Source organism: Molothrus ater, chromosome 1, assembly GCF_012460135.2.
Source record: "Molothrus ater isolate BHLD 08-10-18 breed brown headed cowbird chromosome 1, BPBGC_Mater_1.1, whole genome shotgun sequence".
NCBI classification, from domain to species: domain Eukaryota; kingdom Metazoa; phylum Chordata; class Aves; order Passeriformes; family Icteridae; genus Molothrus; species Molothrus ater.
Genome location: NC_050478.2, coordinates 20,705,759 through 20,724,015, shown reverse-complemented (window position 1 = coordinate 20,724,015; position 18,257 = coordinate 20,705,759). Strand labels below are relative to the sequence as shown.

The 18,257-nt window shown below is 36.9% G+C and overlaps 1 protein-coding gene across 1 annotated transcript in view; it reads left to right on the top strand.

Annotated features, from left to right (window-relative positions):
* Positions 1–17,984, top strand: part of LOC118701841 (macrophage mannose receptor 1-like) — a 32,672-nt gene extending 14,688 nt beyond the window's left edge. Inside the window, exons 13-30 of the mRNA XM_036406771.1 lie at positions 458–585; positions 1,187–1,274; positions 2,463–2,607; positions 3,656–3,691; positions 3,812–3,987; positions 4,512–4,579; positions 6,153–6,253; positions 7,230–7,366; positions 8,383–8,497; positions 9,004–9,200; positions 10,390–10,480; positions 11,840–12,072; positions 12,892–13,057; positions 14,143–14,295; positions 14,728–14,844; positions 15,057–15,218; positions 16,368–16,400; positions 17,011–17,984. Coding sequence (XP_036262664.1) covers positions 458–585; positions 1,187–1,274; positions 2,463–2,607; positions 3,656–3,691; positions 3,812–3,987; positions 4,512–4,579; positions 6,153–6,253; positions 7,230–7,366; positions 8,383–8,497; positions 9,004–9,200; positions 10,390–10,480; positions 11,840–12,072; positions 12,892–13,057; positions 14,143–14,295; positions 14,728–14,844; positions 15,057–15,218; positions 16,368–16,400; positions 17,011–17,180 — 2,316 coding nt within the window. The 3' untranslated portion in view covers positions 17,181–17,984. The remainder of the gene's footprint in view (positions 1–457; positions 586–1,186; positions 1,275–2,462; positions 2,608–3,655; positions 3,692–3,811; positions 3,988–4,511; positions 4,580–6,152; positions 6,254–7,229; positions 7,367–8,382; positions 8,498–9,003; positions 9,201–10,389; positions 10,481–11,839; positions 12,073–12,891; positions 13,058–14,142; positions 14,296–14,727; positions 14,845–15,056; positions 15,219–16,367; positions 16,401–17,010) is intronic.
* Positions 17,985–18,257: the final 273 nt, after the last annotated feature.

Genomic DNA, 18,257 nt, shown 5'->3' with positions numbered 1-18,257 from the left:
AAATCATAATTTTAACTTTGGTCAAAATCTGTTCTTATTGTCTCTTAAATCAGTTAGACATCATACTGCAAATGTAAAGTGGGAGTTGTAAATAACCATGAGGTCATTCTTTTGCTTGAATCTTCAGACTCCTCCCAAACCACTTTGCCTCTCAAACACAGCTACTCTTCTTTCCCTTCATATGGAATCTGGCTTGGGTTCTTCTTCAGTTAAAACAAATTAAAGAGAGTTGGGGAGCAGTATTTCCTTTTCTCCTCTAGCAATTCCTTTTTTCTTACCACTATGCTAAGTAGGTAGGCAGCTGTAGTGTAAAAATTCTAGAAACCAGTGGGAAATGTTATTTCTCTTAGGAACTTTTACTCAGCTCATATGAAACCTCATTTATGTTTAAGCAAGACTATAATTATTTAATTATTGTAACATGTATATAATATGTTTTAAATTAATTTCCCTATAGTGTTTTTGCAGATCAACTATTAGAAAGAAATCATGGTTTGAAGCTCGAGATTTTTGCAGACAAATAGGAGGGGATCTGGTCACCATTAACACTAAGGAGGAAATGCCATTACTAATCGAAGCAATGGGGTTGGTATTTGACATGTGTTTATCTTACCAGATTCAAAAACTTTTCATATGAACTATTATGAATGATCCTAGATGACTTCTAAAATGTATGGATTCCTCACAAGCCAAAAGACCTGTGATACTTTGAAATTTATCTATTCAGTACTATTTTAACCTTTTCATGGAAAAAAGAGTGATTTGTGTCAAGAAAAATTTTAAAAAATCTCCACCAGTATCAGGATTACTAGATTTAGTTTAGAAACATGAAATTAGTGGTATTTCTACAATGGTAGAAAATATGATCAATGTATCTACTTGAAGTAGGCATGTATCAACTTTTCAGTGGTCAGTGCTGAAACCACTTTTTGAATCTGTGAAGGTTTTCCCTGCCTGAATAGTACATTAGGGCAATACATGATCAATGCTATCAATAAGTATGATCACTAAGCTATTGACACTGAACCAGAGAAATATTACACATTTCTATGAAGAAAACGTGTATGCACTTCACCAAAGATTATAGGGAAATTTGCAACTTCACTGCTTTTACAATGTGCTCTAGGAAGGTCAACTATGTATTTCTGGATGTTTACTCACTGCTCTGTTCTGTACTTTCTTTTAGAGCCAGTGACTGTATGTTTGAAACAGTTTGGCTTGGTATATTTTCCTTGAATCCAGATGAAGGATTTGCCTGGAGTGATGGCTCTCCAGTGAGTATCTTAATTTTTCATCATATTTGTTTGCTTAAGATACTTTGGGATTTGTATATGTACTTTTTGGCTTTTTGCTGTTATCCTCATTTAAGAAACCACCAATCTTACAAACATTCATGTAGCTGCTAATCTGTAATGTCATGACTAATATCACAGCTAAACATTTGAATACATGGAAATTATCTGCATCTCATCAGATTCTGTAGGTTTTCTGTGTAATGCTCCAATTTATTTTCTCTTCCAAGAAGATAATATTTACATCTCAGGTCAAAACATAAAAACATAAATGTCTAAAAAGTTAATGAAACAGTGAGCATGTTTCCCAGTGTACTCCTGAATCCCCCAGTAAGTGACGGCTCAGGGTCTTTTAAAACTGGAGCTCATATCTGTAATTTTAATTTATTTATTTATGGGAATTTATCCAGTCACCTCTTGAGCCCATGCAAGTATCAACAGCTGTGAAGAACATTCCTTAGGAGTCTACTCTTTATTACCCTCCATTTACTACTACTCCCTATTCTTTGGGGTTTTTTAACACAAGCAAGGATCTTTTATCTTATCCTGTTCACATTACTTTCCACAAAAGTTTAAGAAAGGGATGTTATCAAGAATTCTTGGCAATAATAGGTAGGTTGTATCACATGTGTCTCCCTTACCACTTGGATGTCAGTCTCTTCAGAGGTACATCCTCTAGATTTGTAGGACATGACTTCCCTCCCTAAAGTCACAATCCCATCCTCATTATCTACAGGGAAGGGAAAAAGTAATGCTGAATCGATGCATGACATGGTCACTGCCACCAGAGAGATGCTGGACAATGTAATTTTGAACCAGGTCAGGTGTGGAATGAAAAGTACCCTGTCTGCACATAATTAGCATGAGTGATGTGTGGGTAAAGTTCACAGATAGGCAAAGTTCATTAGAAACAGCTCCTCTGCCTCTTTCTCTTCTGTGTATGGCTCAGTGCACAAACAAAAAAGCCCTCCATGGCAAGACAGCCATGTCTGAACACTGACATCATTGGCCCACTGTAAAATCCTTATCCTTATAGCTTTCCCTGTGTTTCCAGCTCTTTTTAGCTAAAACCAGAATCTTTGAGACAAAAGCAATTAGTTTCCATTTTCCAGGGGAAAGTACAGCTACCAAAAGAGATGGAAAGAGTAACAAAGTTGATTTCTTCTATAGGTTAGGTACACAAACTGGGATGGCAGTCCAAGGAACTCAGGACGACTCCAGTTTTGTGGCTCACTTCATCGTGGGGGATATTCTGAACCATGGTCTCTTTCGGTCTGTCAAGTGCAGCATAACTGGGTTTGCCAAATAAAACAAGGTAGATTTCTTCTTTTTTGGCAAGAAGATTAAAAAACTTTAATTATTAGTTTCTTTCTAAGTTAAGTTACTGGAGAAAGAGGCAAAATTTTGAAGAACTACTTTTTCCAAATGGAGGTCAAGAGCATAAAGTAAAATATTATGGGCTGAGATTTTTCAATTATGAATGATAAGAATGAATTGATTTTTTTACATAAAATGGGGTGTATAAATAATCCACATATTTGCAAGATTACAATTTTTTTTAATAATAAGTATCTTTTGCTTTTATTTTTATAATGTTGGAGTTAAGGAGTTGTAAGGGCGAGCATTGTATTCCTTACAATACTAGTTTTTACATTAATACAGGTGAAGCTAAAAATCAAGTATCATACTTTGTCAGATTTCTTGGTACTTCAGGTTCTCCTGTAGAATTATTCAGGATTCAACTGGTTTTGGAAAAGCAATGCTTCATAGCAATGCTATTTCTTTTTCTATCCCAACCAGAAATAATTCACAGTTATTTTATATTTTTATATCATCTATACATATATCTATACCTAGATATATATATATACACACACATACATAAAGTCATATTTCCTTTTGTTTATGAATATTACTCAGACACTTTTTTTTGGTAGAGCTAAAATAAATTTAGTGGAAATTTTCTCCCTCCTGATGAAAATACCCCCAGGTGAATTACGGAATATCTACTTATGGATCAGTAAAGGAGCTGTATGCCACAGTTTAAAGTGTTTCAGATAAGTCTGCTGTGACTTACAGGCTTGGAAGAGCAATTTTCCCTTGCCTTGCTTTGTGCAGGAATGTGATTCAGCCAAAGCTATGGCTTTGCTGAAGTGAAGCACCGCTTATGATACAAAGGTAAAGTAGATGACCTTGCATATTGAGCAATGTGAAGTTGAACTGTGTGGCTAAACCTGCTTACTAGTCAATGGCAATGGGGTGAAGAATCCTGCTCTATTCCTATTTCTTCTTGCAGTCAGTCATAAGCTACATCATAACACTCTAAAGAGATGTATCATGCCTTCTATTTTCTTCTTTTGCAGGAGTGTTATTAAAACCTGAACCAATTGACACATATGGTAGGTCTTTGTGTCTAATTTTTTTTATTATTAATATTTTTTTTCCTAAAATTGTTATTCTAGAAAAAGCCTTTGTGTTCAACACATATAAAATTTAAGGGTACCTTATTTATCTTCCAGAATATAAAACCACTGCAGATGGATGGGTCATATATGAAGATAAGCTCTACTATATCAGCAAAGAACAGGTCTCCATGGAAAGAGCCCAAGAGTTTTGCAGGAAGAATTCTGCAGACCTTGCTGTTGTTAATAGTAACAGTGAGAGAAGGTTCCTGAAGAGAGCAGTAAAAGAAAATGTAAGAATCATTATAAACAGACTGCCTAAAGCAGAAACGCTTTTGACAAACTGCTTATAAAACTTGAGTTGTCTCAGAAGCAGAGGCATCAGCATTTTTGTTAATGAAATATTCCCAAAAACACCCTTTGATCCTGTGGGATTAGGCCTCCCCTGCTCCACGCCAGCTGAACTGATGCAGTTGACAGGAAGAGTGATGTGGGAAGGTACCAACTGTCTTGGAAAGCAGCTGGCCTTCGAGGGAAAATAAAAAAGGAGTACCACTTTCTGACTCAAAATCTACTTCTTTTCTACTCCATCCTAAGGGCCTTCAGAGCTGCAGGTCTTGGCTCGGCTATCCCAGATGAAAACCTGACTTCTGTGCCTGAGCATATAAACACGTTACAATGGTTAACTGCAAGCAGGTGCTTTACTGCTGTGGACTTCAGTGGCTGCTCTGTGCACCTAATCAATGGTGAATCAATTTCTGCTTGTTTTGCTTCAAAGATTTCTTTTTTTAATTGAAGTTGTGTCTTTATGATTTAGGAGAGCTATAGGACAGAGCCAACAGGATACTTCATTGGTTTAAGAGTGAGCCTTGATAAAAAGTTCAGGTAAGTTAAGATGACTGGTGCAGCTTCTAACATGTAGAAACAAATTGAATATTTATGAAGCTGGAGGGAATCAATATTCTCTTGAAGGTCTGAAGGCTGTTCCACATACCATGTACAAAGCAAAATGGAATAGTCCTAGAATATTCTAAAGTGCAGTAGTTTCCCCAAAAGGAAATAGTAAATGAACCTTTTTTCCCCTTGAGTAAGCACTTAGCCAAAGAAAATCTTGGCAGCTCCATTCTCCATATACACTGTCTCAAGTTTCTTTTAGAGATTTGTCCCATAAATTGGAGTGATACTTTGCTATACTGAATTTTATACCTATGAACATGCACACATACACTTAAAACATGCCCTATATCATAGGGTTTGGCTTTCTTATTCTTTTTATCTATATATCAGAGGGGTTCTCCAGACTTAGGAAGACACAGACCATGAGGCAGTCTCTGCAAACTGCTATTCCAAGAGAAAAGTTAGCAGAAATTTACAGTACAGAAACAATAACAAGTATTCTGAAAAGACCAACACACAAATCAACTCAAAACTAAGCTAAGAGATACCAAAGAGCATGATACACTGCTTACCTTCCGACCTGCTAGTTAGGATGTGCCTGGGAGGTGAAAAAAAGTCCTTCTGAGGTTGATCTGGAAAAGGTTAGAGGAGATTTGACTTTAACCTTTCTATTTTAATGCCACTGTTAAATGTATGCAAGTCACTTACCTTGAGAAAGGCAGAAGAGGAGTGGGGAGAGAAGTTGACAGTGACTGAGTTGGTAAATGACTTTAACCTCCTGATTTAGGAGTCAAACTAGGGATGTAGAGCATTCCATGGGTCCACTGAGAATCTCCTTTATTTAGAACAATTGTAGCAGCAGCAGCAAGACATAGATGATACAGCTGAAATTTTTCCCACTTCAGGCTTATTGATCTAAATTCTCAAATACTGATTAAAACGTGGTAAAAACCTCCTCTTCCTCCAATAGCAATATATTAAAGTAAAAAGCAGGTAAACATTGAGGAAAAAAGTTGCAACTTTGGTACTTTAGAAAGGACAGTTTTAAAGTTGACAAAATGTCCTTTAGTTTACAGAAAAATAGAACACTCCCCCCTACCCGCCCCATAGAGCAGAGTAAATCCAGAGAAAAGTATTTTCATTCTTGTTTTCACCTACGAAAACACCACAAATGCTCAGACTGAGAAGCATAATATTACCTAGGAATAAAATAGTTATTGTAATAGCTATTAATTTAAAATTTTAATATCCTTCTCTTTAGTATGTGTTATGAATAACTGATTTTGATTACTCTGATTAAATGTTGTCAAAACAATTGTGGCCATTAACAGAAAATATGCTTGGTGTATTCTTTTTCTAATTTGCAACCAGAAATATTTTACAGAAATGTCTTCAAATTAGAATAATCAAGTAAAGAAAGGGCAATCTCTAATAGCCCCTCCCATTGTAGTCAGTTTCCATAAATCCTCATAGACATTCTTACTCATGAGGTGTTCATTAAGACTACCATGTCACAAATGAAGATATTAATTAATAACTACTTGTATATCTTTTCTTTAAGCTGGGTGGATGGAACTCCAGTAACCTATGTGGCCTGGGCTCCTAATGAACCTAACTTTGCAAATAATGAGGAAAATTGTGTGGTTATGCTGTCAGAGCATGGTAAGTGACAATACAAAACTATTAGATTTTATTTGTCTCTGCTGGGATTATAACTAGTGCTGTCAAACATCTGCTGTCACACAAACTTTGGCAGCTGTTTTCTGCAATTTCTTTCCAGTGATAAGCCAAGACAATGCAGTAACTCTTCCCAGTCATGAGACCACCAGCCATGGAAGAGTCTATGCCCTTAGAATGGGGAGATTTCAGTACCATGAGTAATTTAAAGCAGAGGTTTCCTTCTGATTTTTTTTCCTTTTTAAAGGGCTTTTCACTACTTCTTTCAGTAAAAATTTGAATAGTCTGTCTTCTCTACTATGAACTTAAGAAAGTATTTATAGCAGCTACAGGAAATGGGAGTTGAAGGTACAAGTCAATGAGGAAACAAACAAATACGTTTAATGTCCTAAGATATGTTTACAAGTACACCAGAATGGAAATTTCTTGCATATCCTAGAGCTCTACTTCCTCTTGGGTCTATTTCTGTAACTTTAATGAGGCTAGTGGGAATTTAGTATATATGTAGTATTTAGTGTAAGTCTCTTATGTTTTACAAATAATCCATGAGGTATGTTTGAACATCTATTGTGCCATTAGATTGATCTGGTATTTCTCCTCTCATCAATTTCTGAACCTTTTTTTTTTTTTCACATTTGCTTACTGGCATATTTCCCCTGTTGCCTGCAATGTGATGATGCCAAAGCTCACAAAAACCCCCATGAACAGGTATAGACACTGTGGAGAGAGCTCTGAACAAGGAGCAGATGGGTCAGGGAGCTCAAATTAACTACAAGGGGCTACAGTACTGTTACTATTAGAGCATACTTGAAGGTACCATGTTACTTTGCCTTCAGCTCAAGCTGTAGCCTGAAATACAAAATAGAGAAAATTGTGTTTATTTTTAAAAAAAGTGATAAATTATTATTACTAAATATTATATACTGTAACGTGTTGAATTTTTTTCTTTTTTTTTTTCCAGGCTTGTGGAATGACATTAACTGTGGTTCTGCCAATAAATTTGTATGTGAAAAACATAACAGTTCTATTAATTCAACATTACCTACTCCATTGCCTCCCGGAGGATGTCCAGAAAGTTGGATTTTTTTTAACAACAAGGTATGTCAACAAACATCTTCAGTAAATTGTGTAAAGCAGTAGAACTAAAGAGAAAATACTGAAAACCTCACATTTTTTTAATGAATATAAAATAAATCTGGAAAGTAATTACTTAGTCAAAATGTGTAGACTGGATGGCTGGGCTTTTTTTGAGGTGACTTAGACATCTAACTTTGCAGAGAGTAAAAGTAGATGTATGCTGAGTACATTTCAGAGAGCATAGTTTGTGCAGGCTTAAAATACACTGTTACTGGTTAAGAAAACCTCTCCTCTCTTCATGTACCTTAATTTGTTTAGAAATGCAAGTTTGTAATGGTCAATCTTGTAAAAAAGGTGGAAAGGTTTAGAAAGACTGTATTTGAAATCCCTTCTGCCTGTAGGGGTTCACAAAGCTTTGAATTCAGGAAGATGATGCCTATTACAATTGTTTTGAGGACAGCTTTGCTCTCAGACACAGTCTGGAAGTACTCATCGCTGTAAGACAAGCTTTGTACCAATCTGAGTTGAAGCTCCATCTACCAAAGGCTATTTTGTCTACTTTATGTACACTGTGCTGTTATTGCATCCTCAGAGTGCTAAGTCAACGTGCCAAAGGATATTTCACACCTTTTGGCAGGATGAGCAGTTGTAACCAGAGTCATCAGAAGGAGGACAAAGAACAGTAGAGATAATTCCCTGCAGCTGTGTCACCCAAAGCCACATTTTCTTGGTTTCAAATGATGCCTCTATTACTGCAGGAAGAAGGCAGATGAAAATGTGAAAAGTGATTATGTACTTGACCTCGTTACAATCAGTTCATTTGATTCCAGACTCCCAGATTACACCTTGTACAATGAGGAGGGATAAGTGTATGCCTGGGTCTGCCTATCCAGACTTTCTACTCTTGAGCTCTGTCACTCATTCTAGCCCTGATTTCTTTTTCTGCAGAAAAGTGCATCCTAGAGCTAATTGATAACATTCACATATAATAGTTCCAGTCTTTGCTAGTTTGAAAAAAGTGCTTGATTTGTTTCCAGTGTTTCAAAGTATTTGCTTCCAATTTAACAAGAAATCTCACATGGCATGCTGCACAAGATATTTGCTTCAATTTGGGAGGAAACCTGGCTACTATACCAAATGAACAAGTACAAGGTATGTATATGGGCTCTATTGAAAGGAAAAAACCCTCAATCTCTCACTAAAGAAACTGCTACACTCTCCAGTATGAAATATGGGATTACCTGATGAAAATTGCTAATTAGCCAGGTCACTCCATGGTTTATTTTAGCTTCAAACTCCAAGGCAATAACTAAAATTATTACATTTAAGAAATAAAGTTTGTTTTCTAGTTCTTTCAGCTGCTTTGCTTTCATGAAACTTCCAGTGTGTTCTGAGGGTGGTTCCACAGATCTCTCATACTGACAGAAATCTGTCTTGCCTGTTTCTCTCACTGGCAACAGGACTTTTTGAAACTCTATGTGTGCATACACAGTGGGGAAGGGATGCTTATCTAAACATTTAATTAATGGCAGATGGGCTGTGTAGGGGAAAATGTTATCCTTTCATTACATCCCCTACTTTGGGCATTTGCATATTTTCACTCTTTTGGGCAAGTCACAATGAGTTTTCCTTAATGAGAAATCTTTGCTTCTCTCCAGCTTTCCTTTTCTATCATTTGAAGCACGCCACAACTAATGTTTGGATTGGGATGAATGATATCAACAGAGAGTCTACATTTCTTTGGGCAGATGGAAGCACTGTTTCCTACACCAACTGGTTTAATGGTGCACCAGAAAAGCAGCAAAGCTACTTTGACTATTTTGAGTTTGAAAGTTTGACAGATGATGCTCTGGAGGTAAAGGAAATTTAAGGAACTTCTATACCTTTTCCTAAGAGAAAATTTACAGCAGCAATAATAGGATGCTGAAACAAGTCCTTTTGTAAGCGCAATGGGGTTTAGTAAATCATCTGATAATGATTCCAAATACACTCAAATGTTTGGCAAAGGTTCTGTAGAAGAGGGATTTTAAGCCTTCCATTCGAACTATTGCAAAAAAACAGCTCTGTAAAAGAAGCTTGGAGAAACTTATACCATTCCTCCCCAAACTGCATTAATGCAAACACTAAAGCTGCAACGCCAAACAAAGACAAGGCATGATAAACCAAAATTAAGATTTTTGATGCTACAATAATTTGGCTGTGTGTATGTCCCACTTCTGACTAATGTTCTCCCACACTGCTTTACTCATTTCTGATGGTACAAATTGATATCTTCAGTGAAATTACTCCTTCTCCGCATAAACTCAGGCTCTTTTCCAAAGGTGGTAATTTCTGAGGAAATGATTGGCAGTTATTCACCCAAGATTTTTAACATTTGCCATCAGTCAACTTTAGCTGATGACTAAAACTTATTTAAATCAGCATAAAGAAAAAACTTGGATGACATGCCAAAAGACTGCCATGGCCAATCTTGAAATCAGGGGAGTCATGAAGGAAATACTGGAGCAAGAAAACATTAGGAAGTAAATAGAAAATATTTTGTTGCATCTGATAATGGTGACTTGATAATGACTATAAACAACCAGTAAAGAGCATCTGCTTTCTGCAAGAGAGTCTGCTTCAATTAGACTAGTGTAGACTAGAGCTTTTAACAGTAGTCCTTATATTGTTTTTCTCATTGATAAAAATGTTTTGAAAGAGATCTACATAACTCTAAATCAGAACAGAGAAGATTTATTATAGGTACCTTACTTACTTATACAGTCATTATGGGGTTCTTAATAAAACTGGTACAATGGGTTTTAATTGAGTTCTTTCAGACCTTAACTGGCACCAGTGGAAGCCTGGTTCAAATTTAAGGGGTCACTACTAAATACCAGGTCAAGCTGCTTGGCAGAAACCTAGGAAATTTGAACTAATTTCACAGGTGTCCAGTGGGCTCCTCTCCTCTCTGCCATCAGGGCTGCACTAGCAGTACAGGAGCTTCAGCTCACCCCCTCCCCACTGCCTCTTGTAATGGCTGTGCCTCTTCCCCTCCCCTGCAGACAGATTGTGTCTTCATCATGAAGTCAGATGGGAGGTGGAGAGATGATAGCTGTGACAACGAAAGAGGCTACGTGTGCCAGATGAATTCATGTGAGTTCTGTTCGACCCAGTCTCCTAAAGAGGAGGAATACCTTGGTTAGATAAGATGAGTATATAACCTGATGTGATTCCTTCCAGCTTTGAGTCTCCTTCTGAATCTCAGGCTTTCAGACCTCCATCAGTGTTAAGGCAGTGCTATGTTTAAAGTACTAATTGTTTCACAGAAATTGCTGGAGAGGAACCACTATCTTAATCAGGGGTTTTGTACCTAATCATGAGTAATACTAGAGAATAATAAATGAAAATGACTTTTTTTTTCTCAGTGAAATATAAGATATTTAGGCATCCTAAGTGCAGTATAAATCATGTTCTTGCTGTGATCTTCCCATTCTCTTGGATGAATCTGAGCAGAGCATTTAATCCTCTCTCACAATTTCTACTGAATGCCATGTGATGTCAATCAAAATGTACAGCTTCTTGGATGTGGCTTTATTGTAGAAGAATATTGTTATGTTTTTTACACCAAAATGAATAATGAATGTTGACTCTACTCCTGTAGAATTTTAATTATACAAATCACACCTGTCCAAGCATATAATGAGAGTAGAGAAGACAAAGCATTGATAACAAAAATATTTTGCCTCATAATTTTATTAAGGTAAAAATTATTCCCTGATCCCTCACTTCAGTCTGTTCATTCTCAGCACAGCTAACATGCTTGCAAGAAGACCCTCTCCCTGCACAGAAAGATATAGTTTTATGGAGGCATTTTTAATTTTCTTGATCCCAGTTCCAGCTCTTCTGAATACATTTATAATCACAAGTGTGGAAATGTACACTGCCTGACTCAAACATGCAGGCAGCATTCTGGCAACCCTTACAGACAGGCCAAGAAGTTGGAGTGAACAGTGAGTGGTGATCAATTAACAACAGGTCTCAAAGTCTTAGGCTGAGTCTAGAGATTACAACAGTTCATGCCTTAAATGCCTTGTCTTAAGTTCTATCCACCAGCAATCAGAAATAAATGTATACTCAGATATTCAGATTTAGTCAAATAACTTAAAGAACAAAATCTGAAATATGCAATCTAGGAGTCTTAAACTGGACCAGTCAAGTCTGTAGCAAGTATACTCTACTTCAGGGCATCCAGGATTTCATTCATCTTATTACATTAACAAATGTGCTCCATGTCTTGAAATTATGTTTTGCTTCACTTTGGGGGGGGGGGGGGGGTTGGGGGGGGGGTATTTGGTTTGTTTGTTTTTATTTTGTTTTTTGTTGTTGTTTTGTTCATGAGCTTAAAAAAGATTTTGACTTATTGACTAGGACCTTTTGACCAATTTTTTATAGCTTGCATGCTGCAGAAGAGCAATATGTTGCAAATTTATCCATTCAGTTTTTCCTCCATAGTTCCCTCACAGCCTGAATTACCAACAACAAATCCAGCCTCTGGCTTTACTCGTTATGGTGACAGTAGCTATTCAATCATTTCATCTGAAATGCAATGGGAAGAGGCCAGAAGAAATTGCCAAGACAAATCTGCAGAACTTGCCAGCATTTCAGATGCCTACATCCACTCATTCTTGTGGATCCAGATGCTGAAATATGGAAAACCTGTATGGATTGGTCTTAACAGCAATATGGTAAGTGCTGGATAGATGGGAGGCGCAGGTGCTCAGGGAATTTTCCTGCTCTAATAGTCTTCTGGACAGCCAGTTTTGAACAGTGGAGCAATTGTATTCCAAATGGCTTCACTGTGTAAATGCACAGAAATATAGGGGTACTGTTAGAATAAGTCAAGGATTTTCATCACCAAACAGAGTGAAAAATCACAAAAAATGTTAGCAAGAAGCAAAAGATGAAGGTAGAAAGTTCTAGAAACAGTAACAGAAGTCAAGCTGCAGACTGAGAGTCAGAAAGCGCAGCTGTCATGAAGTGACTGTTGGCCACCCTGAAAGTCAAACGCCCTGCTATACAGGAGGATACTTAGAGCTATTAATATATTAATAGAAGTTACTGTGAGTATTAGGGAGATATTTTAAGATTTAAGCTGATGTTTAGTGTTTAATGTCAAGTAATCTTTTTGCATAAATAGCTCCGAATTTTAATTTAAATAAAGCAGAGCAGAGAGGACAAATTCTCTGTAATTGCTTCTCTTGATGTAGGATTTACTAAATGACCTAAGATGGCCTCATCTGACTTTCTTACCCTATTGTAGAAGTTTATTACTTCAGAAAAACCCTCCCAAAAGCAATGCAGTGTTGAACACTGTTCATATGTAGTTCTTGTGTAACTCAAATTGCCCGGGGACATTGCTTAGAACAGGGTTTTAAAAAATGGCCCTTTTTTTCAAAAAAAATCAAATAGACATATGATTATATTTACATTATATTTATGTGGCAGAACTTTTTATGTAAAAAAAAAAACAACAACAACTATTACCAGAATTCCTTTGTTTTCAGACTGGTGGCTATTACAAATGGACCAATAACTGGAAAACCAGGTACACAAAATGGGCAGCTGGGGAACCAAAGGAAAACAATGCTTGTGTTTACCTTGATCTTGATGGTACTTGGAAAACAGCATCTTGCAATGAAAGCTACTTTTCAGTTTGCACGATATCAGATGGTAAGCAAAGGCATGTAACAATTTCAAAGACATATTCCTAATTCTGCAAGCCTGCCTAATCCTTGAGACTTTGCTCTGGTTTGGGCTACCCCTGCAGAGGACTATGCTTCAGGGTAGCACCTACCTCCCAGCAGAATGTGGACATTTGCTATTGGATGATGACTGAATTTAGGCACAGGAAAGGCTCTTGTACAAATCCATATGGCTGCACTGTTATCATGGTAAAACTGTTTTCATGAGATGAAACTCTATCTTCAAGGTATAGCTTGCTCTTTACAAGATATGACCATAAATCACACGAGTCTGTGTAATGTAAGCATGTGCTGGGTTTGTGCACTGACTGTATAAACTTCAGCTGGGGAAGGTCACACACCAAGTGTCACTCAGTCAAAACACAGCCAAGAGTTTCACTTCCATTCACTATTGCTAGAGCTAAAACTGTAAGAGCCTTGGCAATGTGAATGCTACTTTAACTCTTTGCAGATATGTGCAGAGGCACGTTTGCATCTAGATTTTGTATAATTGTGCTTTTTCCCCTCCTTTATGTTTTAAGGCTGCATATATTTGGTCTGCTTATGCAGTGCAGGATCCATCAAAGTGAATTGGAGTTGCACCAATGATCAGAAACAGAGTCTGGTTTGGCAGAGGCATGCTCCACTGATGGCTTTTTTTAATCTATAAAGTGACAACATTAAGAGACCAAGCAGCCAGACAACATGGGACTATGGCATTAATGATTCATTAGCCTACAACAGCTTCTGTGTTGTGAAAATGCAAATTTGAGATATGTATCATCCCTCAGGGTTTGCTTTCCTCACAGCACTGCCAAGGCAGTTAGTTAGATGTTGCAGAATGCAATTTGATTCCTTGTCCTGAGAAATGTGATTTGAGAAATAAGATGTTTAACACTTTTGACTGGTTGGCTCTCCCTATTGTCTGGGTTGAGGGAATGTGGGAATAGTCATGAGTAGATGTCAAGACAAATAAAGCGGGGTGAAAGAAATCCTACACTATTTACACCCATGTCATAGAATCAGAGATGACTCACAATGCAATACCAATTTCATCCCATATGGCATCTTTAGAGATAGCTCCTACTGACCCTGCTGAGCTGCCTGGAGAATGTCCTGAAGGAGATGAACTCCAAGCGTGGATCCCTTACCATGATCACTGCTACTACCTTGAAGCATCAGCTGGGAGAACTTGGGGGCTGGCCTCCCTTGAGTGTGCTCACTTAGGTGAGAGCCTTCATTATCAACTAGAAAGATTTATACCAATGTTTATGCAAAACTATCATAAAAATGTAAAGATATTGATTTAAAAAAAAAAGAAAGATTTTTTTTTTTTTTCACCTACTAAGCTATTCTAAGTCTGGCACAATGAAAATAAGCTGACATGAGTCACTTTGTGCAGCCTTCTGTCCTCTCAGGTCTACAGCTTCCCAGTGTATGAGTTCCCCGTTATGTCCTGGCTTGTGGGATACCATCCTGGGGGCAGCAGTGGGGGCCACAGCCTCCAACTACCTCCAGGTCACTGTCTTCTGCAAGAAGCAGTGGAGACACCAACAGAGCAGCATTAATACAGGATCTGTTTGTACAGACTAAAAAGAGGAGGTCATTACAGTGCTTACTCATGTAGGTTATGGTTATTTGCTTATTAATGTCTTTTAGGAGCTACCTTGGTTTCAGTAGAAAACATGGATGAATCTCACTTTCTGACTCATAGAATTCAACCACTTGGAAATAAAGTAGGAGGCTTTTGGATAGGACTTTACCAGAATGTGGAAGGTATGTCTAAATTTCAATTTTTAATGGAAAAGTGCATTGCTAATACAAGAAAATTTTACAAAAAAATTTTACAAAAAAACCCCAACAACATGGGTTTCTGCTGAAGAGTGGCTTTGCTATAGTTATGGAAAGTAAATTGCAGAGCTAAGGAGTTAAAATATTAATGAAATAGATAAGACTTAATTTTTTTTACTCTGCGAGTTGCTCTCTAGGCCAGTGGTTGTGGCTAGATAATGCTGTCCTGGACTTTGTTAACTGGGAGGAGAAAGAGTTCGATGTGGAGCATCAGTGTGTGGAAATAACTGCACCATCTGGCTATTGGGACAAAAGTGATTGCTCTGCTGAAAAAGGATTTATCTGCAAAAAACCCAAAGGTAAGTCCTCAGTGTGTCAGCCCTTAGTGATAAAGCCAGTTTTAAGATTTTATTTTTCAGATGAAAAGTTGAAAAAAAATTATTTCAATGCTAAAGACATCTCAAGACATGGTAGGTGGTGAAAAAATAACTGAAAATTTGGGGTTAGCATTTACTCATTTTCCAAGTAGTCTTTAATTAGAAAAAGATGCTGAACTGTAACCAAGAAATAGTCATCTCCCATGCACTGTTAATTTCTGTGCTTAAATCAGCACATGCCCATGGCAGTAAATCAATTAATCCTTATTAAAGACTTACTGAAAACATCCAAATTACATCCCATCCTACATAGTACTAAAATAATAAGGAATCTCTAAAGTTCATCCATTGAATCATACAGAGCTCCCATATGTACTATTTCCTGCCTTAGTAGGGATTACTGTTGTTTTGTATCTATTCATTTTGCATTCTACTTTACTTTCACTTTACATTTTGCCTTTATAAATTCTCCTCTGGGTATCAAGGGTGTTTGCAAACTAATGTAGAAGAGCCAAGAGGAGAAATATTTTCATGATAATTTAGAACTCTTTAATTCTATGTTTATAATTCTTCATTTCTGAGTGCCAAACTGGGGTTTTTTTTGCAGTTCTTCAACAGCAACAACACAATGCTATATAAAGGTCTTTCATTTTTCTCTGTCTTACAGAGTTGAATAGGAAGATTACTCATGTGATTCAGTAGGTGTTGTCTTGGGAAGACATTTTGAAATCAAAAATTTTGTAGCAGCTAGACATGCAGATCTTCCCAAATTATGCCATGTAAAACTATTGTCCAGAGTGATATATTATGTTTTTAGTACATTAAAATTAATATTTCAGGAAAAATGTGAAAAGATGTTTTGAATGAACATAGAAAAAAATCAATATTTTAAAGCTGGTAATATAAAAACAATATAAAGTTTCAAAAGTGGATAAAGTAATGTTAAGTAGGAAGGTGAAAGCTTAGCAATGTATTTTTCGCCTCAATTTTTTGCCTTTTATAGCAGACTTATATGTTACTAATGCAGTGGTAGAACTTCAGGGGGTTTTGTTCCTGTACTATTTTTGCAAACAGTCAAACATACAGATTCTAATAAAGTGTCATGTGATTTCTCTCTGAAATTCATTGAAGCTGAGCCGAATGGGAGTCCTAGAAAGCAAAAAGGTAAGAGCTTTTATAAGAAAACTAAGAAAAATCTACAGGAAGAACTTAAAACGAGTTTTCTGAAACCGCTGTCTTTTAGAGAACAAGCTCTACTGAGGGTTGCACAGTTATCAGTCACTCAGGGTGATCCCACGGTGCCTTTCAGATGCACAGGAGCACTCACCTGCTCTTGGCCAGTGGGAACTGGCAAGTTCAGTAGTGACCACACTTGAGAAGAAGTTTGAGAACAGCTACAGAGCGCTTTAACAGGCTGTTAGCAAGTATGTAGATGTATATGAAAGATTCTTACAAAGATATTATTGTAAATCATGTAACAAAAATATTGTAAAACTAATTTCCAATAATTAGCATCCCATACCCATCTAAGGCATACATTTTCATTACATTCTTACGAGCATCTATTGCATGCATTGTACATCACTGTACCCTAGATCCACTAACACCACATTAGCTTTAGGAACAGAGACCTGACTACTGATCAGCAGCAATTCAGGGCTCAGATTTACAGCCTTCAAGTTCAGGCAGGAGAGGGCATCTCCTTCATGCTTTTCTTGTTGTATGTGGATATAAAACTAGTATGGTTTCTCACAGTTATATGGATTCATTTCAGGCAAGGAAAAGAATGAAGAGACTCGCCCACCTGTTCATGTCTCTGTTTGGCCACTCATTTTCTTGGCTGTTTTAACTGTTTTTGGAGCTGGCATGGCAGCCTATTTCTACAAAAGAAAGAGACAAAACCAGCTCTCAACAGATTCTGGCAATGAAACATTATTAAGATGATGCCTTGGTGACAGAAGAATTGGTGAGAATGGTCCTGTGGCATGTTACTTGGAGCAGCAAGTTATTCGCTGAAATTAAAGGATGTATCTGTTAAAAGTCTGTAATGAGATCTTAAGTGAGATCTAGTGTAACCTCACATTAAACATTACACAAATTAAAACACTTTCCTCTTTTAGCATTAGCTGTTTTTTTTTTTCATCATGCATATTTTACAAGGTCAGAATTAGAGTTTGGTGTTACAATTTTGTAATGGTCAAGATGTCCTCAAGTGCCTTAGCAAGGATGGTCGTGCAAAAAAACTTGTCAAAAATAATTACATGTACTGAAAAAGGACTATGAAAGTCAACTAGTAAGAATGAATGCCCAATAAAGTGTGAATGCCATTTAGAACTGCCTTGCTGTGACATTGTGGACACTAAAAAATCTCAAAAATTAGAACCTGTCTAACTCTTTTGCAAACCTGAACACATTTAACTCCACAAACTTCACTGTGTCAGACCAGTACTTTTACTGTTCTTTATGGCTAAATGCTATTACACTTATAAAATTGCCTCACATTCATTTCTCAGAAAACTTTGGGATAGAAAACCTTGTCATGTTCATTTTCTGCTATGGAAAACACAGTTATGTCAGCAAAGGATATTAGGACCAGGTATAAGTTGTAATCATTTTCAATTAAATGATGTGATTTTTAGCTGTATTATGTTCCTTTACATGAATTAAAATATTCTTACCCTGACATTTTTGCTTCTTTTTTGTTAATGCTTTGAAATAAATAAATAAATAAATTTTCTATTAGTATAATTTTCAGCTTCAGCATTCCCTGTGGATCAAGTGAGGAGAAAGGGGAAGGGGGGTGCTCCTGTCAGCACAATCACTCTTTTGTCAATAACAAGAAGGGCTTCTCTCCTCACCACTTTGAATTCAGCTGGAATAAGCACCAACTTCCCATTTTTAAATGCAAGAAAAAGGAACTGAAAACTAAGGAATGCAGCAGATGGTTCTGTACTAGAAATCTGTGAGAGGCTAAATTTTAGATGTCAGAAAAACAGTAGAAAGCACTACAAGGTAGCTTTT